Genomic DNA, 24,582 nt, shown 5'->3' with positions numbered 1-24,582 from the left:
GACTGAAATTTTTCAGGGAGTATGTTGCCGTCTCAGGGACAGATTTGTCACTAGACCAAGACGACAGCTCTCCTGACGACAGAGCAGAAGGGACATCTCACCCACCTTTGTCACTACCCTCATTCATAGAGGGAAGATTGGCTAAGGGGGCACTTAACATAGCCCCCCAGACAAAGATGCCCCCTCCTTCAATGTCCTTAGAGCTTGGGCCGCAGTCAGTGCCCAGAGAAGCAAGGATTCACGACCGTCTGGCTTTCGGGTGATCTGCCAGCGGATAGCTTCTACCCAGCGGCTCAGAGGACCAACCTTTAGGGGAAGTTCCTCCATCTCTAGATTCTAAAGGGGACCCTCCGCTCCAGGATTATTGCTAAACCTAGGGTGGATTTTCTGTTATCTTTAGGTAGCTGAAGCAAATTAAGCTTGACAACGGTTTGCCTTTTCTTGGCAGAGCCTGTGCTTTCTCAGCACAATTTATGTAACAGCAATCTCATTAGACTCTCGTGTGATTCATTGCTTAAACCTTATAGTTTCTGCAATCTATGGCAATTCAAAATCTGCCCCCTGCCTGACCTGCCATACCCCGCTCCCTCTGCTTTCCACTCGTTCATGGCGAGCCTGTGCCATCCGCCAGTCACCAGCCCCCTTTCTCTTGCCCGCGCAGGCTAGAAATCCCAAATGGGAAGACTGGTGTTCGTTTTCAGTCTAAGCGTTTCTCATGGGACACTGTCTTCATGGTGACTCTTCTAAAAGACAGCGACTCTACTACATTTTCTCTTTCATGTTCTTCTCAACAGGCTTGGAAGAGGCAGTTTAGGTAGTTCGACCTTACAGAGAGCCAGACATGCCCCCGTTGGTGGGGGCGGTGGGGTAGTGAGCTCTACCATTCACTGACACTGAGGAGAGGGCCGCTGGGCTGTAGTGGGGATGGGCTGTGCCAAAAACAGACGAGGGGACTTGGGCACGAGTTCACAACCAAAAATAGAAGTGACCTCCTTGCAGAGGTTCAGGAAGAAAAGGTCCTTTCAGAGAGCTCAGCTCAGTAGCTGTCAGCACAAGTACCTATTCAAATATCAGTTCCATTTAGAAAGTAGCGGGCGGTAATAGGGGAAACTCACGTGGGCCCAGCATTGTATCGTACAGATTCCACTGCGGGCCCATCTTGCTGTTAGAAAACCCCCTGGAGAGCCACTACGCTGGCCTGGTCGAGAAATAGCCTCTTACTAAGCTGGTGATGGAGAAGCCCAGAAGACAGACGGAGGTGGGGGGTCAGTGGGCGGCAGGCAGAGAGTCCGTCCCCAGACCACCTAGAGAGCCGGAGTCTGCAGCCCGTCTCCCTCACGTGGCCGGCACTGCGTTTCAGCGTGGCACACCATCTGCCCGGGGAATGGAAACCAGCCCTTGGCCCCTGACGCTGGTAAAGCTGCCAAGCGCTGAGCAGGAGGGAACATTGGATGGAAGGAGGAAAAGTTTTCCAAAGAATTCTAAGTGGTCGTGTTATATTGTGCTTTAAACCATTATTTCCTGAAAGTTTAAAAACCAGAGAATCGGGAGCTTTTAAAAAGCGGGTTATTTTCCTCCAGCAGCTATGCAGATACGCCTGGTCTTTCAGGCCCCTTCAGGAAAGCAGCTGCCGTCCCGGTCCTGTGGCCACCGTCCACAGTGCAGTGGATCAAGGCCTTGGCATCCACATCAGGAGTGCTGGTTGGGGCTTCCCGCTGTCCCAGATGATGTCCCCTGTCATTGCGTCCCCACGTGCTGGAGCTGTGGGGACACGGCCTGCCCTCTGCGCTCAGATTATCATCCCAGGGCTGCTCTGTCCACGTGCCAAGTCCCCCGCATTCACACCCCCACCAGGCATACCTCCAGATAGTCTGACGTTCTTTTCCACCAAAGCCGGGACACACGGGGATGGGTGAAGCATCCAGCGCCTTAGGAAAGGCGGTTTGTGGATCGCAAAACACACCTCCTTGGTCTCCGTGCCCACAGCAGTCCTCTGTCTTTTCCACTTGGCAGGAGATCCAGGCTACCTGGTACGAGAAACTGCACGAGTGGGAGGACGCGCTCGTGGCCTACGATAAGAAGATGGACACCAACAAGGACGACCCCGAGCTGATGCTGGGCCGCATGCGCTGCCTCGAGGCCCTGGGCGAGTGGTGAGCGCGGCCGCACTGGGCCTTCGGCGTTTGCAGGGCTTCCCCCAGGAACGGTTCTCACCTGAGACACTCACTTTTGTTTTACCTGGTGTTTTCCCGATAACCCTCTACCACTTGGGTGTTTGGGGTTTTCGGGGTTTTTTGGTTTTTTTTTTTTTTAAACTTCGACTTGTAATGCTCTAGGACAAGACAGGCTCAGGTGAGGCACTACGGTCTGCACCTGCTCCTCTGTCTGCCTCTTGCCCAACGACTGTGAGGACCTCAGGTTCTTACTCTCTAGCCTGTTTTCTTTTCTCTATTAGCTTTTGCTAATGGTTTTGGAAAACAAGAACAAATCTCTGCCCTCTTCAGATGCTTCGTCTTTATGGGATGCTGACTACATGCCCAGCACTCTACGAAGCTCCAGAGATTAAAGACAGAAAATAAAGGCTTCCTCCATCGTGAGGTTCATGAGACAAGCACACTGCAGACAGTTATCAAAGCTGGAGAGTACAGTGACAGCGGTCTGAGCAGACGACTCTGAAAGGCCACCGAGGGAGCAGGATGGCCTTGCCGTTCCTCCCCGGAGGAAGGGCTAAGGCTGGGGGACAGCTGAAGGAGATGGGGAGGGGGTGCCCCAGGTAGAAGCAACAGTAATGCTTAGCTGAGAACACCTGCCGCCGTCTTGGTCTGGGGAGTTTTGGGGGGACCTTGAAGGAAAAATGGCCCCTATTCTGTTTGCTAGCATCTAGTGCAGTTTTTTAAAATAGTTGAAACAAAGTACCATAGTATGGGGGTGAAATATTTTATAGTTTTAAGTAGTTCAAATGCCACACCGTCTCCCCATGTGTAGATTATCCAGACTTTCTCTGAGACATGAGACTGAAGGTCCCCCTGTTTATCCATCCAGCCAGTAATTACTGAGCACTTATTCATGGCCCATTTCCACACCAGGCCCCAAGGACACTGAGGGAACAAGGCAGATACCGCCCCTGCCTTCCCAAAGCTCAGTGGCCAGACAGCTGAGCTGCTGTGGTGCAGAGTGAATACAGTCGTAAACAGGAAGCGCAGGGGACTGTGGGAAATAGGAAGGGGCCCTCATCCAGGTTTGGAAGGTTTTGGAAGGCTTCCAGGAGGAAGTGATCCCTAACTTGAACGGGTACAGTGAGAAGGAGCGAGCACAGTGTGTTCAGGGTTCGGAAGGGTCAGTATGGCTCGGCAGGTCAGGTGTGATGTGGGAAGGTAGAAGGTGAGGCAGGAGAGGGAGCCAGGGCCCAGACGGTGTGGGGCTTATAGGCCAGGTGAGGAGCTGGGGTACTGACAGGCCATCGAAGGACTCGACTGGTCCGTGGCTGGCTGGTTTGCGTGACACACAGAACCCTTCTGGGAGCAAAGTCGGAGAGTGGATTAGAGAGAGACGGGGGAGGCAGAATTGCATAGACCTGTGCCCCCCCAGTTGTATCTGCGTTCGGGATCTCCGTCCCTGAAGGTTGTTTTTTTTTAGTCTACCTTTTTATATTCACTTTTTATTTTTAAAGCGTTATTTTTTAGAAAAGGTAATGTGCACATGGCACAAAATTCAGTAGTACAAAAACAGTGTCAGAACTGTGCAAGTCAAGTCTTCTCCTTGTCCCCTAGCCCCCCAGCCACTGAGACGACCGGGTCCCCATGTGGACTTCCGGCGACGGTCCGCATCTGCGCACCCGTATACGTTATGATGGTAAACTCCACTCACCGTTTGCAGCTTGCTGTCTCACTGAACACGTGTGAGCCACCTTTACATCACAGCCTACAGGTGCTGCCTCTCTGAAGGGCGATGTTATGCTCCATTGGATTAGTCAACCTCAGGCTATTTAAATAGGCAACTTTAGATTTGTTTTGAAATTTGATACCTTGGACAGTTTAAAGAATATTATTGAAAAAAATCAAAGGAAGTCTTCTAAAAAGAATGCTCTCCCACTCCACATTCTTTCTGTACCTAATTATAGATATTCTTTGGTAAACAATTGCTATTTTTATTTCTTAATAGAAAGTTGTTACTGTATTCCTAAGATAGAAGATGTAATTGTACTGCATGAAAATTTAATGTCAACGATTTTAGCCTTAGGCATTGGATCACATATATACAGATAATAGTCTAAAATTACTTGAAATTGGCTTGTCTGGCTTAACCATGATGAGGGGGATTAAGAGCTATTACTTATTTCTGTAATTAGCATTCCACACGCCTTCACCTCCATGAGGAAGCATAGCCTATCCAATCTGCCTCATTAGTTTGTACAACCAAGGTTTCTGAGTTTGGGTTTTGTTTTTTGACATCCAGCAGGTACCTAAAACTGCACTGTAGCCACTAGCCAAGGGTAGCTATTTAAAATTAAATAAAATTAGTAATTCAAGTCACACTAGCCACATTTCGAGTACTCAGTAGCCACATGTGGCTAGCGGTTACCACCGTGGACAGTGCAGATACAGAACATTCCCCTCACCAGTACCATCCAAAGCAGAAGTGTAGTATGTTGAGAATTAACCACATTATTTCAAAAACAATTTTTTTTTCCATTTTCAAATTGGTTATCCTACAACCATGTTATTAGGAGAAGGATGAAAGAACAAGGCATAACCATTCCTAAAATTCAACTCTAATCAATTCCTAAAATGTTTTTGTGTCTCCCTGCTGCCCTTGGGTTTACGGGTAAATGTCATAGTCTGACATCCGAGTCTTTCTGTGTTGTGACTCCAGCCCGTACGTATCTCAGCGAACTTGACCTCACAATCCGAATTCTGGCCCAACTTCTCTTGTCCAAACCCCACAGAATCTTTGTCTGCATTTGTTCATTCACTTTCCAGAAGTGCCCACCTCCTCCTCTGCGCCTCTTTCTACCTTTAGACACTGCCCCCACCTTTCAGAGCCCGTCTGTACTGTCGCTTCCTCCTTGAGACCTCTCCCAGCCCCTCCCCCACTTTAGGAGTTAGAGACAAGCACTTCCTTCCATGGGTTAAGTAGGGATAGCTTGGGTGTGTTGAAGAGACTTTTCGATGTATCTCTGTCTAATCCCCTGTGACACTCAGGGGAGTTGACTCTGAAGTCTCACGGCCTGCCTGAGGGGTCCCGAGTGCCAGTGATCCGGGTCTCCTGCCATGGCAGGACTCGGCCCCTCTACCTCTGCTCTCCTGGATTCATTCCAGTTTCATAATTACCTGTAAAGCATAAGCAGCTGCTGATGCTGACCAGGGGATTTACAAATGCAGCAGACTGCAAGAGATTATAAAAAAAGAGATAAAAGAGGCAGAATTCTTTTCCTGATGGTCCGCAGGGTCCTAACCTGGTTGGTTCGGTCAGCTCTCTTGAGTGTGCAATCTGTAAATGGCTTTCACTTCGGGTATATATTGTGAACGTGACTGAGGCCAGTGCTCAGCAGAGACGGGACCTGCAGTGATCAGGGCTTACCAGTGAGCTGAGAACGTACCCCATTCCCCGGGAAGCTAACTACAAGAGCTAGCCGCCCACCGCCAGGCCAGCCCCGTGGTGTGCACAGCCACACCTGCTGTCACAGCAAATGTAAGTCCCCTCCCCGCACTGCTCCTGAACATGGCCTCTGGGCCCCGGAGAACAGATTGCTCAGGGGCAAAACATTAGGCAGCCAACCACGGAGGTGTTCCACACAAAAGAATGCTCTCTGAGCTTTTTGCCACTGGCCTAGGTGGGAGAGTCAAAGCCTTGGAGGGTGGGCCTTCTGCCCAGCGTTCCCTGGTGTGCGGTGAGAGGTGTCAGAAAACAGAGCCTGGTGTCGGCCCCACAAATAGTCTCATATTTTTTATTGATTTGATTTTGTTTTCTCCCTGCCTCTGAGTGTTAGGATTTAGTATATTCTGCGCTCCTGTTCTGCGTAAGGAGTGCTAATGGGACAGGAACCCGCCTCTTTGTGGCCTGGCGGCTCTCACCACAGCCGTGGCCTGAAGGCGGTGCCTGTGTCTCCTTTGTGGGGGGGAGATGCTGCTCTCCGTTTTGTCTTTTGAGGTCACAGTTAGTGGTGTTTCACACTGAACTCTCTCCCTGCCACTAGATGAAAAGCAAAGCTAAATCCCCAGACCCGTGGCCTAGAACTGGGTGGTCCTGACAAAAGACTAGGGGATGCTGTGTTACCTGTAGCCACCAGCTAACCACATTTGAAATCTAGGGTTGGAAGGACCATTCGGTGATTAGGTGGCTTTCTCCCCTCCATTGAGGAGGGACCCCAGCAAAAACCTGCTGCTGAGCCAGTGGTTCTCAAACTGTGGCCCCCATGCCACAGTAGCAGCATCACCTAGAAATTTGTTAGACACGTACGTTCTTAACCCCACTATAGACCTCCTGAGTCAGAAACTCGAGGTGACCCCCAGCGGTCCATTGGAAGGAGCCTCTAGGGGATTGTGACGCATGGGCAGCGTGAGAACTGCTGCGCCTGGGTGAGCCCTCACGGGGCCAGTGGTGGAAGGTTTCTGGGTGTGGATGGCTTCCAGCCCGCTCCCATCACTGAGCTGCAGTCGTGCACAGGCCGTGAAGGCTGCCCACTTCCTCTTTTTGATCTGAGCTGTGTATTGCACTAGAATGTTGTGTCCCCGACTCTCATGAGCATGCGCCGGAGAGACGGTGAAGTTAGTGACTGCCTTTGCCACGGTGCCAGATCACAGCCCTGAGCAGTCATCCTAGATGCGGTCTCCAGGCTGCCTCTCCGTGAGCTCCGCCTGGAGCCCTTCAGTACCAGCGGACTGCGGCGTCTTTGTCACGTGTGGTGTAGCTCCCGTGCCCCACGGCTTCTGAGCTGGGCCACTTGGAACTTGTACCTTTTCTCTTGACTCCACTGCCAAGACCAAGTTAAAACATCCTATAAAAATAAAAAAGTCCTGCAGCATCTCCTTTGGAAAGCAGGAAAGATTAGACCGTCCTAGCTGAGTCTCCAAGCTCACCCGTTCTCCCACTGGCCAGGGCTCGTTTCCTTGCATTGAGAAGGGGAACGTGGGAAGGCAACCGCGCCGCAGTCAGCAGCAGGCCATCTTCCCTGAGAGGCCGTCCGCGCTCTCTGTGTATCGAAGTCTGTGGAGCACCATTCCCATCTCCGTATTTCCTTGTTCTGACCCACACTCACCGTAGTTTCGCAGAATCCAAGCGTGAGCATCCGGACCTCTGGGTGTGACCATGGCTGAGCCTTCTTCCTTCCGTGCTGGCTGATTTCATCTGAGTCTCATCTCAGACTGCAGCCATTCGTATCACACTTTTTTTTTTTTAAGATTTTATTTATTTGACAGACAGAGATTACAAGTAGACAGAGAGGCAGGCAGAGAGAGGAAGGGAAGCAGGCTCCCTGCTGAGCAGAGAGCCCGATGCCGGGCTCGATCCCAGGACCCTGGGATCATGACCTGAGCCGAAGGCAGAGGGTTTAACCTGCTGAGCCACCCAGGTGCTCCTCGTATCACACTTTCAAGAGCGCGTTCTCCCTCCAGCGTTGAACCCAAAATGAATATGTCCAGATGTGTGTCTTCAGATTGCTTTCTCTGTAGGCCTGCTGGGAGAAAGAGCCCGCAGTTCCTTGGCATAGGACAGAAGCTATTTAAATATTTATGAAGGGGGCCAGATGCTCAGGACATTTCAGATCACATAGAATTAGGCACAGTCCATGTCTCTGGTAAAGTCCCATAGAAACAACAAATCACCAACCACTTCTCCTGTATCTTAGGACCCAGTCAAAAGTGTTTTTTTATTTAAAGGTTCCCAGTTCCAGGCGGGCCCCTGTCATCCAGTCCTTGTGTAGCGCCAGCATAAGCCCAGGGGCTGGAGAGGAAGCCGAGCAGGTTATGGCGGTGGCTTCTCTTTACCCAGCTGTATGATTCTTCTCCTTCAGGGGGCAGCTGCACCAGCAGTGCTGTGAAAAGTGGACCCTGGTTAATGATGAGACCCAAGCCAAGATGGCCCGCATGGCTGCCGCAGCTGCCTGGGGCTTAGGTGAGGCCTTCCCCCCGAGGGCACCCCGGTCAAGGGAGGGAGAGGGAGGCTGGGGGCTCGCATTCGAGAAAGAAGGCACTGTGGCTCCAGGTAGAGACGTCAGGTCCACAAAAGCATCCAGAAATCTGTATCCACCTGTCCCCATTCTACCTGTCCCTTCTACCTGATGACCGTGACTGACTTACTAGATGCAGGTAAAAATGACCCATCCTGGGGAATCCAAGGAAACCAGTGAGCAAGCATCAAAATTGAGATTATTTAATGAGGTTTGTTTGGTATTTGTGATATAAATTACTGGTTCATTTTTCTCTCTTTATTTAAATAAAATCTAGAACTAGAAATTTCCAAGCTAGTGTCCTGATTCCACTATCATTAGCCTCTCTCCATATTTTCTGCTTTGCTTGAGGCCTCCTCCGTTTTTGAGTCTATGTCGTGATCCCATATGGCTGCGGGAGCGCCACCCATCATGTCTGTGTCCCTAGCAGGAATTAAGAGAGAGGACAACTTTCTGTCCCCTTTTATTTCTTAACTGTTATTCTAGAACTTTCCTAAAACACAAAAGTGAAGGGAATAGGATAGCAAATCCCCATATGCCCTCACCTTCTCCAACAGTTATAAATATTTTAACAGTATTGGATTTTCCGCTCTCCTTCCTACTCAACACTCCCCCACCTTACTCCGACTCCCTGAGTATTTTAAGGCAGAGACTTCCTTTTAGCCCCCACAGACACGTGTAGGCTTCTGACACCGGGCCCCAGCTGTGAGAGGATTATTGTCCATCCCGGAGATGTTCTCAGGAGGAGGGGAAAGCACCCACAGGCTGTCCCAAGTGAAAGCTTCACCTGTGGAGTCCAGAAGAAGGTTACGTAACCTTCTACCTCCATTCCATCCCTCCTGACTCACAGAGCTTCTATCCTTCCCGTTCATGAGCTCTGGGCTGGATCCAGAACATTTTTCAAAAACAAACTGCTTCCTGAGGAGTCATCGTTTGCCGTTCGCTTTTGCCCAGAGGCATCGAGAATGAATGAGCCGATGGTCTGGAGTGAAAGGCAGGAAAATGCCTTGTACAGTCAGCGGCCCCGCAGTTTGCGGCTAATGAGGCTGCTGTCTTTTCTGCAGATGGCCTTGGAAATGTTGGCATGTGATACATGCTTGCCCCATCAGGGGAAGTGAATATCTCTTCCCGGATGCAGCCATTTCCCCGGTCTGCCCCGACACAGAGACCACCGTGCAGGACCGAGCCCATCTTCCTTTTATGACAGAGCCTCTTAAAATCCCTCCTCCCCCCTGAGGCACAGGTACTGCCGGAGTGAGACGGGCAGACTGTTTGTCTAATCCTGCCCCCTGTCTGGGTAACGGCCACTTTCAGTTGTTTAGGGAAAATGTAATTTCCAGCGTACCATTGAACTGTGAGCTGCTTTGCTAATAGAGAAGAAAGCCATTCCATCTCACCTCAGGAAACCTGAGAGTTCTCTGGGTTAATGAGATGCTACATTAAACCTCTTGACTCGGAGGCTTTCTGTCACTCGGTTTCTCCCATCGTTCACAGAACTCCCTGGAGCAGCATTGGAGTCCTGTGTTTGGAAGACAGACGTGGCTTTGTTTGTTAAATTGGCTCGCGCAACCCTGTAGAGTGTAGAGAGTCTCTGTAGGGTTTTGCTACATCAGGCACGAGTTTGTCTTGTTTGAACCCCAAGCTAAATGCAAGTAACAATGACAAGGCCTGTTTGAGATGCTGCCTTAGCCCAGCAAGCTGACGATTTTCTGTGTGTGTGTGTGTGTGTTCACGTGCGTGTGCAGGTCAGTGGGACAGCATGGAGGAGTACACCTGCATGATCCCTCGGGACACCCACGATGGCGCGTTCTACAGAGCCGTGCTGGCACTGCATCAGGACCTCTTCTCCTTGGCACAACAGGTAAAAACTTAGGTGTGCTCAGACCGTCTGGCAAAGAAAAGAGAATTACATGTGCACTGTCAGTTCCTAGGCACGCCGTGCCTGCAGAGAGGGGCTGATGTGTGTCCGCTCTGCTGCTCCACCCTGTGAGCTCATGGGAGCCTAGGCTGTAGAGCAGAGTACTCAGAAGTCTGCCGGCACAGCCGTCAGGGCCACTCTCTGCTCTGAGAGAGCACCGGGGAGTTCGGGAAGTTAACATTTACATTATTCTGGAGTGAGCTTCTCGGGTCAACATTGCATGCTTTGATCACTTTCCTAGCATTCTTCGTAGTAAAGAGAAACCATGTGTCTCACCCCAGGAGGGTGGAGACAGCAGCAGCCCCCCCACCCCCCAGCAGCAGGGGTCAGTCACGGCTTCTTCTAGCTCTGCAGCAGTGCCACACAGGGATGAGCTTCTGGGAGAGCTGGCACTGGGTTTGAGACTCCCATGCTGGCCTCCAGAATAAAAGAGTGATGTAGTCACATCCTGACAAGCCCTGGACTGTCTGGGATGGGGTGCTGGGGTCAGTGACCTGAGCACCTGAGGGCGGGGGACACGGTCCCCAATCTCAAACATTCAAGAAAGAAAAGCTCCACGTGCAGGGTGTTTAGTGGATAAAACAGAAGACCTATGCCACAGTCCCGCAGGCCTGAGCAGAACTGAGGCCAGGGCCGTCCACGTCGCAGGCACAGAAGCCCCCATGGCATGGCAGGTTTGGGCGTTCCTATGCCAGGAGTGGAGGCGTTCCCTCATGAGGACAAGGCACTCAGAAGCCAGTGACGACCACGTGGGGCTAGTGAGAGTGTGCCCAGTTTAGGTTCACAAATGTGCGCGAGGAAAAGACGAAAGAGAGCAGGTGCGCAGCTGTCCTCTGGAGACCAGGAACACAGTGCTTCTGCCTCTAAGCCCGCGTGTTCCCACCCTAGTTACCCGGGATTCGGGGTGGTAAGCTTGAGGTTCCTAGACATTCTGTGTCTTCCGAGAAATCGGATTAACATTCTTATTTAGCCTTAGAGTTTGGTAAAAGTTTTGTTCCCTTCTTCGGGGAGCCTTCCTCTTACTTCCTAGAATTTAAGTAAAATGAATGACCTCCAGCTAGCTGGCAAGCCTAAAAAAAAAACAGCCCAGCCCCGGCCCAAGCCCCAAGCCCACAGCTCAGTTCTGTGGTTTTCTCTTTCTCTTCTAGTGCATTGACAAAGCCAGAGACCTGCTAGATGCCGAGTTAACCGCTATGGCGGGAGAGAGTTACAGTCGGGCATATGGGGTGAGTGTCGAACGTTCTGCACGGGGTCGTTTTAGAGGCTCATTCCAGTTCTTTTTTCAGCGTGGCCGAGTGAGGACTCCCTGGCTGCTGGGAACATGCCTATGTATTCTGAGCAGATACCCTGTCACCAGAAGGAATGACTGAAATGAATCCCGGCTTTTGGATTGTTCGTGCGGTATTAAGTGGGAATGTGATTTGCTTCCATCAGGCCATGGTCTCTTGCCACATGCTCTCCGAGCTGGAGGAGGTCATCCAGTACAAGCTTGTCCCCGAGCGACGGGAGATCATCCGCCAGATCTGGTGGGAGAGACTGCAGGTAAGGCTGCTAGAAAGCCGGGGGTAGCCCGCCCGCCCTCCTCTCGCTCAGCACACGCTCCCTGCCTCCCCGCATAGGCTGGGGTGGCGTTCGCCGCAAAGCACTCAGAGGCTGTGCGCCTCAGCCCTTCGCTGTGAGCCGGTGACCGGTTCTGCGGCCTCCTCTTACCCTTCTCTAGTAACACAAGAAAATGTCTGCAGTAAATGACGCTTACAGACAGCCTGTTGAGAACCGTAACCTCAGAATCAGTGGTTCTCAGCTTCAGCTGCCCGATAGGATGACCTGCCTGGATTTTTAAAATCTGGATCCACAGGCCACTTCCCAGACCAAATAAAACAGAATTTCTGGGGATAGACCCAGGTTCTATCTCTTCAGCTGCCCCAGATGCTTCCAGTATGTGGCCGACACAGAACCACTGTTCCAAATGCACTTGTTGGCCGCCTGCATCGGCTTCTCAAACGGGATTGCCTAATGTTTCAGCCGACTAACCCCTGCCGTTTACAGTCCCTCCCGTCACAGACATGCACAGCCTCTCTTCAGCCGAAGTTTCCCTCACGGAGAAACTTCTCCAAGTCCTCCATTAGTGTTTTCCTTGTACATTCTGATCATTTGAGCATGAGGTGCAGTCAGTTCCAGGTCTGGGAGTCCGCAGTCTTAAGTGTTCTTGGAAAGGACAGTTCTCTCATTCCTTGAGTCGCTAGGAGGGCAAGTTCATTTGCAAAGGAGAGAAAGCCCTCGCTGCTCCGGAAGCTGCTTGTCGCCTGTGCATCATAATCAGTGTCCTTGGTTTTACACTGTTCCTCTTGGCCCATCCACACCTACTTCCAAATTCTGTCTCCGGGCCAGTCAGGGTCTGTGGTTCCAGGCCCCTCAGTAGGCTGTGACAAGACCTTTTCACTGCAGGCTGCGTTCCTGTCTGGGAAGCTCAGGGCACATTCCACTGGCAAGGAAAGATCAGCGGGCAAAGGGCGTGTGTGAATGTAGTCGTTTGTGCTCTGAAGTAAGCACATGCGGTTCTTTCATATGTTTTATTAGCAATTATGAAATGCCCAGTGAATGTTTTGATGGAAAATTGTCAGTTGGACACCAGAAAAGAATTACACAAAGCAAGCATTTCCCACCTGACTTGTACACACACACACACACACACACACATACACCACCTTTTTTTTTAAGTGCCCGTAATGGGTTGAAGAGTTTCCAAATCAGAGATCTGATGAGTCTTCTGCCATTCTAACAAGGGAGGCTTTATCCAAATAGAGGCCCAGAGGGGAGTGGAATAAACACGTCTTGGGGAAGGGAAGCGCGTGTTTAACTTCACCATCTCCAAGACACTGTCAGCATCTCAGGCCTTTGTGACTTTCCCACCTTGAGACAACAAGATGCTTTTTGGCTTACAAGGAGCCGGATTATTTCAGCATCTGGAAGAAACTAGCAGATGGTGAGAAGATCCCAAAACAGTCACTCAATGTACTTTTTCCTGTTTTCATAACTTTCCTAATCGCTGTTGTCACACTTAATGGGATGGAAAGATATGGTCCAAGACCTGAAAATAAAGCATTAAGTTTGTGGTACAAACTTGGCTCTCGTGGGTAGCTTACTGTCCCAAGTGCTCCATGAGCCACCTCTATTGGAGAATGGCCATTTTGTGGTCAAGTCACTGAAGCTGAAATCCCCTGCCAGAGTCTCCCCTGGGGCAATTTGAGGGGTCAGCCTGACTTGCCTTAGGTTCTTAATTCAGGCTCCCACTGGATCCTGTCATATTTAAAAGCCTGCAACCATTGTTGCTAGACGGTCAGACTCACCTCCGTGAAGGACGGCTCCTTTAGTTCCATTTGTCTCTCAAAGGGACAGATTTGCCCACAGAGGGACAAGCCCTGCTCCCCGGGTGGTTTGTCTCTGAGTCTGACTTCTTAGAGTGAAGGTGGAGGAGAGGTCCACTTACCCTCAGAAGTCTTCGATAGAAAATTACCTATCCCTTTTAATAACATCGAATTCCATTTTTTAATTAAAAAGAATTTATATGTATGAGTGAATGAGGCACTTTCCTTCTATATGCAGTTTTTGATCAGAGACCAGTGAAAATGAAGCAGAAGGAATCTCGGCTAGTCTTCGTGCAGGTTTAGGCATTAATAACTTCAAGACTGACGATGCCACTGCTCACAGGCAGCGTCGTTTAAGAATTTACTTAAACTTCTCTTATGCTTAATTCATCTTCCAAATTTTGAATGATCCATTTTTTCTAGATATTTTTAAGTAATCTCTATAGCCAACATGGGGCTCGAACTCAGCTCTGAGATCAGAAGTCCATGTCCCATCGACTGAGCCCCAGAGAAGCTGAAGCAAAAAAAAAATACAAAGTTAAAAATGCATTATTGGGGCACCTGGTGACTCAGTTAAGTGTCTGCCTTTGGTGCAAGTCCTGATCGCGGTGTGTCAGGGTCAAACCCCACATCAGGCTCCCTGCTCAGCCAGGAGTCTGTTCTCCCTCTGCCTCTCAGCCCACTCGTGCTCACTCTCTCACTCCCTCAAATAAATAAAAGCTGTATCAAAAAAAGAAGACTGGCTTTTTTAAAAAAAAAATGCATTATTTATACTCCAGAAAAGAAATTTAAAAGGTTTAATTCATGTCGTCCTCATCACAGCCCTATAAAGTTGGTACTATCTTTACCTCATTTTAGCGGTTAAGTAACGTGTGCAGCGTCCCACATATGGAAGGTGGCAGGGCCAGGACTCGAGCACCAGACCTGTTACTCTCCTGACCCTTGGATTTGAGAGTTTCCTAAGAAGTGTTTTTCTTCACAGCACCCGTCTCTTGAGAAAGCGGAGGTTGTAAAAATTAATTTCTTTGTTGGTTCGAGGCAAGTCTTTCTGTTGCTTGTTGGGGGTTAAAGCTATAGCAGAGGACATGCCTGATTCTCCCTCCCAAATGTTCCAGGGCTGCCAGCGCATCGTGGAGGACTGGCAGAAGATCCTGATGGTGCGGTCACTTGTGGTCAGCCCTCATGAGGACATGAGGACCTGGCTCAAGTATGCCAGCCTGTGTGGGAAGAGCGGCAGGCTGGTGAGTGGCCCCCGCACAGGGTGTGGTGGGAGGCTGGGGACGGAACGGCGCTCCTGGCCCCGTCCTGTTTATAACCCGGCCTGTCTTGTTTTTAAGGCCCTTGCTCATAAAACCTTAGTGTTGCTCCTGGGAGTGGATCCATCTCGGCAACTGGACCATCCTCTGCCAACAGTTCACCCTCAGGTGACCTACGCCTACATGAAAAACATGTGGAAGAGTGCTCGCAAGGTCTGTATCCAAACCCACGCGGCGGCAGACCGCGCGTCCCGAGCGCCCACTACCCGGCCTCTCGCCGCCTTCGGGGCCCAAAAGGGAGCAGCACCCAAAGCGCCATGTTGGGTTTTGCTCCTGTTAGGAAGCTGTTTGGTCCGATTTCCAGAGTGAATTGTATCCGAGGGCCTCCTGGATGCCATTGATGGAACTGCTGTGTGAGGTCACGGTTGTATTTCTTAGCAGAGTATGCAGGGAACATAGAAAGGGCACGATATCTGCCCCCCTCTCCCCCCCGCCTCCCAAGAAAAGGTGGGCTGTTCAGTACCCAAAAGGCAGCATATTTGTGAAAACACAGACTGGACATTTCACAAGACCACTTTGGTTTTTCCAACTTCTCGTCTCCTTCCCAGTCATCAGCTGAGATCCAGAAGCAGCAACACCCAGAGTGTCAGGCTGCATCCAGTAGGGAGCGTCTACTTGGAGCCGGCATAGAATTCCTCTTCCTTTGTTTACAGACAGGTCCTCCCTGGACAAGGAAATAGCTGTGGCTCCCAGGGGGCGGGGGTAGGGGGGGGGGATGTTGGTTTTATTTTTTGAAATGGTCTCCCTGGATGGTGGTGATGATTAACAAAACGCTGGCCCTGGAGGCAAAATCAGCACCTGCTCTGGCTCCTTGTGCAGCTGACCAAACAGAGGGAGTGTCCTAGCCCTCCTCTCCCCACTGTGGCCCGCGGCAAGGCCTGCCAGGAGAAAGGAGCGCGGAGCCACCCGTGCAGCCGAGGCTGTAGAAGGCACGCCGAAGGAAACCCGGGACAGTGTCTCCAGATTGACTTCTTTCTGGGTGGCTGACTCTGGGACTGCAAAAGCGTCCCACAGTGGGATCGGGAACCCTGCACCCCAGCGCTGGGTTTTCAACAGGGGTTCACTTTAGTAGGAATGGCCAAACTCCGTTGCCCACGTGCATAGTTTGGGGTCTTGTTTTCTTTTTGTTGTTTTTGGGAGTTTGGTTTGGTCTGGTTGTAAGTCTCTGCAAACTTCCCGGGTCAGAACACTTCTCATTCAAAGTCCAACCTTCCTCCAGGCAAATGAGAAAAACAGAAGGTGCTGGATCTGAGCTTGGTCTGGTTTCCTTCCTGGGTACAGAGTCCAAGTGTTTGAAAGTCCTGCCGAAGGCAGGCAGCAAGGGCCTCTTGGCTAATGTCTCAACCAGGGAGTGGCTCCTTTCAACAAATGACCACAGCCCAACCTCTCTACACATTACCGCCTCTTCTCAGAGCCCAGCCTCCGATGGGAAGCCATGAAACGACAGGCGTTAGAAATCCAGAAACCTCTTTGAAGTCAGGTGCTTGGACTTCAAGCCCAGACCAAGGGCTGTCCCATCTTCACAGGTGCTCAGAGTACCCGCTACGTAATAATCGCACTACTGAGCAAGCCCCTTTTCCTCTCTCAACTTGATTTTCCTCCACTACAGACAATTCGGTAAGCCTTGTATCCTGCTCTGCAGGAAGGCGTCAGGCCCAAGGGGTATGTCCCGTGTTTTCCTAGACAAGCCACTTCCCACAATCTAGAGACAGGCTAGTCTTTCCGTGAAACCTCACCAAGCTGAAGACTTGGGTCTTGCTCGCCAACCGGGCGTACGACGCGCAGCTGAAACTCTGTGCCCAAGAGAAACCCTTCATCTGATCGCCCAGTCCTTCATCTATAAGAGAGAAACAATCCATTTTTCCCTCCTCACTTCCCAGAGGTGGAGGAAAGAGCGTATTTTAGTAGAACACTTTGAATTCCTTCAAAATAAGTGGTCTCCACCCCGTGCAGTAGAAGGATATCGATTCTCCGGTGCTGGATAGATTTACTTAATACTGAGCTTCAAATCCGAACTGCTATGCAGCCCTCCCTGGTTTGGGCAGTTTATTTTTTGTTCAGCGCTTGGCTGAGTCTCCTGAAAGGAAAGTAAGCTGTGTGCCTGGACTGCCCGCGACGCGGAGCGTGTGGGCTCCGAGCAGCCTTGGCATCCCGGCTCCTGCTTCACTCGGTCTCACATGCTTGACGGGCACCCGCTCCGCACAGCGGCTTACCAGTCGCCCTTCTCGGGCTGGATCTTTCCAGTGCTGTGTCTCCCTTCTTCCTTTCCTTCTTAATCAGTTGTAAGTCTGCTCAGTGCAGTTCTCAGAGAGGAAAAAACTACAGAAACATGTATCACTTCTCAGGGGCGGGCTGCTAATGTAGTTCATTTTTCAAAGCCAGAGTGAGTAATGGAACCCCATGAAGGCAGCTGTCTGGGTGGGGGGTTGGGGGGACAGGTGTCTTGTTAACTGTCAGAACATCTGCCTATCGCCCTGTCCCCGTGTGCGGATTAGCTGCCTGACGAATTGTTAGTCTCATCATGCTGGCTCTGGGGTGAGCCATGTCTGTTGATGCTAATTAATTCCTTATGTTGAACCGTGTCTGAGGTTGGTTCTGGCCTCCAAGCCATGAGTTGTACTTTCCTTGAAGACGGTCGCGACTGACGTGTTTCCGTGGAAGGAGACCATTCTGACCTTATTTATTTGAAATGTTGATCCCCCCATTTCCTTCTGCAGCAAAGAACACATCGCCTCTTTCTCACTCTCTCGCATACCGCTCCCCCCTCCCACCGTCGTGGTGGACTTTCATTCCACCATTTTTTCCACTGGAGCTTTTCATGTCTGTATGCTCTGTCTCCACTTTGAAGCCCTTTAAAAATAGTGGGGACCCACGTACCAGGATGCTGGCGTGAGTGGACCTGGGGGCTTCTAGAGATGGCTGGTACCTTAGTCCCAGATCTCTGACTCTGTGTCTCTGCCCTTCCCTCTTTCAGCTCCCTGTTCCTAACCCACGTGGTTCTGCTCACTTTGTATCAGGTCCCGTAGTGTAGACAGATGGAAAGGCTTGAGGATGCTGTGAAGGTTTTGCTCCTAAGCCACCCCGTTCACCTAGATGTCTGTCTGCTCAGCCAGCGTCCTCCCCCCTGCTTCGCTCAGACGGACGGATGAGGGCCTTCACCCCGTGTCTGTGCTCTTATTTGGGTACTGAGGGTTCTGTCGGACCTTTAAAACTATACTTTGGGCTCTGCTGGAGTGTCCAAGGTACTTAGAGTTCTAAACAAGTACGCAAGTTTTATAGGCCCAAAAACAATCCCCCAAGGAGCCTGGTTTCCCCCCTGTGTGTTGCTGAGAAGTAAGCAGTTGTTTCACATTTCTTCCTATAGATTGTTATTTCGGGGTAATCAGGCAAGGAGCTTATCAAAATAGCAGTACAGCTAGCCAAGGAGAGCTGAAGCTTGAGTTGGGAAAGTAGGAGTCTTCTTGAAAAGCCCAGCCATCTCCCAGTGCCATGCCCTGGGCCACCTGTTCCAGGGCACCCTTGCCCTGTGCTCCAGGGTGCTCCCCTGGGAGTGAGGGCCGGCTCACGGGCTCTTCAGATGATCGGGGGTTCTCGTGAGGCCAGGCCGAATGCTGAGCGGCTCCCGTGCTCTTGTCTTGTGCAGATCGACGCCTTCCAGCACATGCAGCACTTCGTGCAGACCATGCAGCAGCAGGCCCAGCACGCCATCGCCACCGAGGACCAGCAGCACAAGCAGGAGCTGCACAAGCTCATGGCCCGGTGAGGGGTCCCTGCTGGCCGGGGCCGGTCGCGCTCCCAACTCCCTCCGCCCCAGCAGCCTCTGCAGCGTGGCAGGAACGCTCAAGGCTCCCTGGGCAGCGAGCTCCCAACTCTGCTTTCGCCTTTTGCAGTAGGAACCCCGGGCAGCCATCAGATCGTGCTGAGCTAGGGCCTCTGCTGCTCTCTGCCCAGGACTGAGCTCCAAGGCATCCAGGTGCTGCTGCCTTCCTGGTGTCTGGCCTGAGAGTCAGACCCCTTGGTGGCCAATGCCAGCTCTGCTGCTGCTCTGATGTGTGACTCTGGATGGGTCACTTAACCACTCTGTGCCTCAGTTTCCTCATCCTATGAAAAGGGAATGCTGAGGGCTCCTGTTGCTTGGGGTGGTAGAAGGTAGTGTGAGGGTTAATAGAATAAACACGTGAACCGTTTAGAGCAGTACCTAGGAGAGAGTAGCGATCAGTAAACATGGGCTGTTATTGTTCTCATGGTAAATACGATCTGTTATAAATGATACAAATCATTATAACATATAACATGGTGCGTGATACAATATAATATGTCGATACGTAGTTTTTCATTTATTATAAACTGAGGAAAAGGCAGAAATGAGGGAGGGGAAGCCAGTAGCATGCAAGAGGAAGAGCTACTCAGCAGCCAACACCCCCACCAAAAACTAAAATCGGGGCAGGCAGGTCCGTATAGACCTACCCTGTAGCAGGTACTGGTCGACGCTGGCATTGAAACATGGGTCAAGGAGAAGAGCTGATACATTCAAAATGCACCCCTCAAGCCGGTTTCTTCCCTCCTGTGTGGTTGAGAGCCCTGTGTTTCCATCCCGTTGCTTCCCGGCCGCAAGTGTAGATGTGCTCCGCCGACAAAATGGGCCGTTCTCCTTACTGGGAGGCGGGGGGAGCTAGCATGTGCAGTAGCGGCATGGGGTCGTTTCTCTGTCCCCAGGTGTTTCCTCAAGCTCGGGGAGTGGCAGCTGAACCTGCAGGGCATCAACGAGAGCACCATCCCCAAGGTGCTGCAGTACTACAGCGCAGCCACGGAGCACGACCGCAGCTGGTACAAGGTAGCCCCACCCCCCCCCGGGGGGACCCCGCCCCTCCCAGCCTTGCTGGTTCCCATCTGGGCTGGGGATTCACCTGTTCGAACACCAGGAGCCAGTCTGTCAGAGCCCCCATACGGGCTTCACTGTACAAGAAGATAGATAGAGTCTTATTGGAGAAACACTTTATCACGCTGTTATTCTGCGTGTGGCACGGGGGAATGCTGTTGTCTTCTAGACGCTAAGCTGAATGTTTGCCCACGAGCATCTGGACGCACGGTTAATCTCTGGAACTTTATCTTCCCTTGGGTCATCTGTTCCTACCCGGCTTCTTCCTGATTTCCATCCCTGCCTGCTCCGCCTCTAAGAAATTCACTTTCTCTGTTTTTATTGGAAAGCTCTGGGTAACATCCTGTTATGGCGTAGGGAACTTTTCAGGAAGATAAACAGAATTAGGAAATGTATCAAAGATGTGGTTGAGTGGGAGAGGAGGGGTTTGGGGAAGAGCACGTAGCCTTAGTTTTTAGGTCTTCCCTGAGGGACCTACCTCCCGGTAATAGCTGCTTGGTACACCAGACGCTATTGATTTCTTTCCAGCATTTCCTTAACTTGCTAATACTTTGTGCATTAACCCCTCTGAGATCAAAACATATATCTGAAGACACAGAACAGTACAGTAAAAATTGTACCCTGATTGAAGCATGCTTCATTCTGATCAGAAAAATCCCTGTTTCGTGGCGGCAGCAATAATTACACTATCTAGGTCAGCCCCAGTTCTAGGCTAGAAAAATAACCAGATAAACTCTGGATTAGCTAGAACCTTACCAGCTGGAAGTGTCTCCTAACCAGGTTACTTTCCTTCCCTCACATTCTAGAAAATAAATCACAAGGGAAAAAAAATTGGTTCCGGAATTTCAGGCTTTCCTTTATATGGGTCTTTTTGGGTTTATGCTGTCTTACTATAATGGTGCGGTCCTGTGTGTGTGCAGAGACTGTTTCCGTCTTGCTCACTCTGTCCCCTGGCTCCACGCCTGGCACAGAGTGGGTAAAACAGAGCTACTGAATAAATGAAAGTGTGAGGACACAGGCTGGGTCAGTGCAGAATCCTGACTCATCAAATAAAGGTCGGTTATGATCGACCTACTCTGTGTAGGAAGAAAGATTTTAGCAAAGGATGCAAAGGAATTTCCCGATTATCCAGAAAGTATATCCCTTGCAGGATTTAGTTCTCCCATCACTGCAAACTCGCGAGGCCCCAGATCAGGGTGTGCCTTGTGCTGTCTGCACGAGGCGGTGCTGCACCACAGGTCACCGCAGCTCTAAACCGCAGAGCGTGGGTGGTTCCTTCTTTACCAAAATAAGCACCAAAGACTTCTCCCAGCAAACAGTCAGTGGACATTGGTTTTCTGACAGGCCACACACGAGCCGGATGGGAGAGCTGGGCAGATGAGCGACATTTCCCCCATGGCGTGTTCCTCTTGGTGTGCTCCCTTTCCCACTGACCTGGGACCTGGTTAAGACTTTCACCATCACGCCTCTACACGTGTGCTCTCGTAAATGATGTTTCACGTACGGCTGCCAAAGGAATCTTTAAAACCTAGAATGAAACGGGACCTCCTTGGCCTGATACGTTAGCCCATCCACAATCTGACCCTGCCCTTTGCTAACGTTCCGCCTACTGCTGTCCGTCACGGACTAGGCGCCAGTCAGATCTGTTTGTTTCTTATGAACTGCCCTGTGCTGGCCACCCTGCATCCTCGTCCCTGAGCTCCCCAGGCTGGGAGGTCCCTGTTGTTGTCCTCTTGTCCCTGCTTTGCCCATCGAGGGCTGCTCTTCAGCCCCTAGCCCAGAAACCTGCCTCCACGAAGCCTTCCCCGACCCTGGCCGGCCTGTTGTCTGCCTCTCATCGCTCCCTCACGTTTGCCTGTCCTCGGGTTGCTGGGCGCCCACCAGACCAGGAGGCCCCTGAGACAAGGACCTGGCTCGCTGCTCTTCGGATACTCCTCCCCTCCCCCCCGACCCCCCGCGGCCCTCACCACGGTCCTGCCACAGTAATGAAGGAATCAGGCTGAATCTGGTAAAAGGCCCACTCCTGAGTGTTTTTGGTGAAGTTTTATTCTGCTGGCCACTGAGAAGGAAGGGCAGGCCCAGCGCCCTGCCTCAGCTTTGGCCTCACACTCCGCTAAGGCCTTGGCGCTCAGGCCTCCTCCTCCTTGGCTCTCGCCCCACGCAGGCCTGGCACGCGTGGGCAGTGATGAACTTTGAAGCCGTGCTGCACTACAAGCATCAGAACCAAGCCCGTGACGAGAAGAAGAAGCTGCGGCACGCCAGCGGGGCCAACATCACCAGCACAACCACCGCCGCCACCACCGCGGCCACGGCCACCGCCACCGCCACCGCCACCAGCACCGAGGGCAGCAACAGTGAGAGCGAGGCCGAGAGCACCGAGAACAGCCCCACCCCGTCTCCTCTGCAGAAGAAGGTCACTGAGGTACTGTCTCTTCCTCCCCCAGCGAGGGCTGAGCCCGGCACCGGGTGCTCCGAGGAGTGGGGGGGTGGCGGCACATGGAGGGTCCTGGGTTTCGCTCTGAAGGGAGAGGAAGCTGGGTGGTGTGGCTTATTTGCCAGCCGGCAGTGTTCGAGCCCGTGTTTGTGTTGGAGGCCCTGCCTTAGCCCCCAAGCCGGAGACTGAGTTTCTAGTCATCCTTCCCACGAGAATGAGCTCATCCCCTTAAAGCCTGCACCTGGCCGTGTGGGTGGCCGCGCGGGTGGCCGTGCGGGTGGCCGTGCGCATCTGCAGGCCCGCTTGAGGACAGGCCGGCGGGATCCATCCTCTGCTTTTTCCTCTCCGCCCACCGCCCCGTCCCACCTCCTCCCCTCTGGCTGTCCTTTCAGAGCGCATGGGGGCAGCTGGCGGGCCCAGAGAGCGCGTGTTCCTTCTCAGCCCGCTCTCCCTGCCACCCCTGTTTAAGAACCCACCATTAGTCCAAGGTGATAGCGACTGTGACACAGTCGGCATTTCCTGAGTGCTTGCTGTGAGCCAGTACTCATCGAGAGGCTTCTCCTGCAGTAACTAATTTAACCTCATAACCTCTTTGAGTCAGGTACTGTTCGTATGCTGTGAGGCCCCTTTTACGGAAGAGAAACTAAGCCAAGAGCGTCCATTAACATGCGTGTGTTCCAACAGGATTTGTCCAAAACCCTCCTGATGTACACCGTCCCTGCCGTCCAGGGCTTCTTCCGTTCCATCTCCTTGTCACGAGGCAACAACCTCCAGGACACACTGAGGTATCAGAGCGGGCAGGGCCCCGGATGGGCCGTGTGCACAGCAGGACACGGAATTACTCGGAACGCCCTCCTGCCCCACCCTGATGAGCATGTCCAAGAAGAAGGGGGACCGGCCTCCACCTGCCCACGCCGGCGAGGAGGCGTGGCCTGAGAAGGCTGCGCGCGCACTCCGGCAGGGCCGGAGACGCAGAGCTGTTTGTGGCCGCAGAGCTGTTTGTGGCCGCAGTGCTGAAAGCCCCTCAGCTTTTTTTTTTTTTTTTTTTTTTTTAAGATTTTATTTGTTTAAAAAAAAGAAAGATTTTATTTGTTTGAGAGATAGAGAGAAGGCATGGGGGAGAGGCAGAGGGAGAAGCAGGCTCCCCACTGAGCAGGGAGCCCAACATGGGGTTGATGTCAGGATCCTGAGATCATGACCTGAGCCAAAGCCAGATGCTTAACTGACTGAGCGACCCAGGTGCCTCGCCTCAGCTTCGAGACGCCACTTAGAGTGGCCGAGACAAATGGCCCAGACCGGCCAGTCCAGAGGCTGTGGGTGACAGGGGCAGCTGAGTCCTGCATTTACGCTGTCCGCTGGGCTCCAGGTGACTTTCTGTGTGTGTGAAGATAATCCATAGGTTGTCCCTGGGCTCCTCCGTTAGATCTCTGAGCTTAGATGATGCTGAGCCCTCTACATTATCTGGAATAAAATAAGCATTCACTTGGGATGCCCCTCCTGGTGTTGACCCAAGTATTCCACTTGATCTTAGCCAAAAGGGCAAGAAGAGATTGACCCAAGTATTAATAACCATCACCAACCACACACCCTTCCCGGGTGGTCCCCGAGACCAGACACTGTAGAACCACTGATTTGAGGCCCTGCCAATTATTCTTTTTTTTTAAAGAGTTACTTATTTTAGAGAGAGAAAGTATGAATGAGGGGAGAGAGGGAATCCTCAAGCAGACCCCCACTGAGCGCAGAGCCCGATGTGGGGCCTGATCCCAGGACCCTGAGATCATGACCTGAGCCAAAATCAAGAGTCGGGCACAACTGACTGAGCCACCCAGGCGCCCCTTTGCCAATTATTCTTTTCTCAAGAGTCTTAAAGATTACAAAAATAAAAAAACAAAAACTGGGAAACTCGATTTTCTGTGATTTTCTTATTTGTCTTTTCCAGAGTCCTCACCTTATGGTTTGACTATGGTCACTGGCCAGATGTGAATGAAGCCTTAGTGGAGGGGGTGAAAGCAATCCAGATCGACACTTGGTTACAGGTAAGGTGGGCTCAGGTCTCCCTCCTGCTCTGTCTCCTCCTGGGATCATGCGGTGATCAGTGACAGCGGTAAAGGATGGGGGATGGGTCCCAAGGTCGACACTCCATATTGTCTTTAGTTTCTCCCAGAGAACTGAAGGGAGTGAACTCTTTCAGAGTTCCACAGCATCTGCCACAGCAGGTTTCGAGAGCTGGTCACTGCCCAGAATAACAAGTAGTTGCTTCTGCCTCTCACGCGCTGTGCACCGTGTCTCTCTGAATCCAGGTCATACCGCAGCTCATCGCAAGAATCGATACGCCCAGGCCCTTGGTGGGCCGCCTCATTCACCAGCTTCTCACAGACATTGGCCGGTACCACCCCCAGGTACGTGGGCCCCCGGGCAGTTCCTCCTTGAACCGTGGACCTTTCGATCTGGATCCCGGCCTTTCCTAAAGCTGCTCTAGGGGCATAAGGCAGGAACCGGGAAC

General features: G+C 51.8%; 1 protein-coding gene across 2 annotated transcripts in view; it reads left to right on the top strand.

Annotated features, from left to right (window-relative positions):
- Positions 1-24,582, top strand: part of MTOR (mechanistic target of rapamycin kinase) — a 126,310-nt gene that overhangs the window by 85,824 nt on the left and 15,904 nt on the right. For both annotated transcript variants that reach the window (XM_059375478.1, XM_059375479.1), the window contains exons 30-42: positions 2,014-2,153; positions 8,012-8,112; positions 9,913-10,028; positions 11,234-11,311; positions 11,520-11,627; positions 14,566-14,691; positions 14,788-14,919; positions 18,410-18,525; positions 19,483-19,600; positions 21,810-22,067; positions 22,764-22,864; positions 24,019-24,115; positions 24,380-24,478. In XM_059375478.1, the coding sequence (XP_059231461.1) occupies positions 2,014-2,153; positions 8,012-8,112; positions 9,913-10,028; positions 11,234-11,311; positions 11,520-11,627; positions 14,566-14,691; positions 14,788-14,919; positions 18,410-18,525; positions 19,483-19,600; positions 21,810-22,067; positions 22,764-22,864; positions 24,019-24,115; positions 24,380-24,478 (1,590 nt within the window). The remainder of the gene's footprint in view (positions 1-2,013; positions 2,154-8,011; positions 8,113-9,912; positions 10,029-11,233; positions 11,312-11,519; positions 11,628-14,565; positions 14,692-14,787; positions 14,920-18,409; positions 18,526-19,482; positions 19,601-21,809; positions 22,068-22,763; positions 22,865-24,018; positions 24,116-24,379; positions 24,479-24,582) is intronic.

The sequence above is a fragment of the Mustela nigripes genome, chromosome 14 (genome assembly GCF_022355385.1).
Source record: "Mustela nigripes isolate SB6536 chromosome 14, MUSNIG.SB6536, whole genome shotgun sequence".
NCBI classification, from domain to species: domain Eukaryota; kingdom Metazoa; phylum Chordata; class Mammalia; order Carnivora; family Mustelidae; genus Mustela; species Mustela nigripes.
The sequence above is the reverse complement of the archived record's forward strand: the minus strand, read 5'-3'. Positions and strand labels throughout refer to the sequence as shown.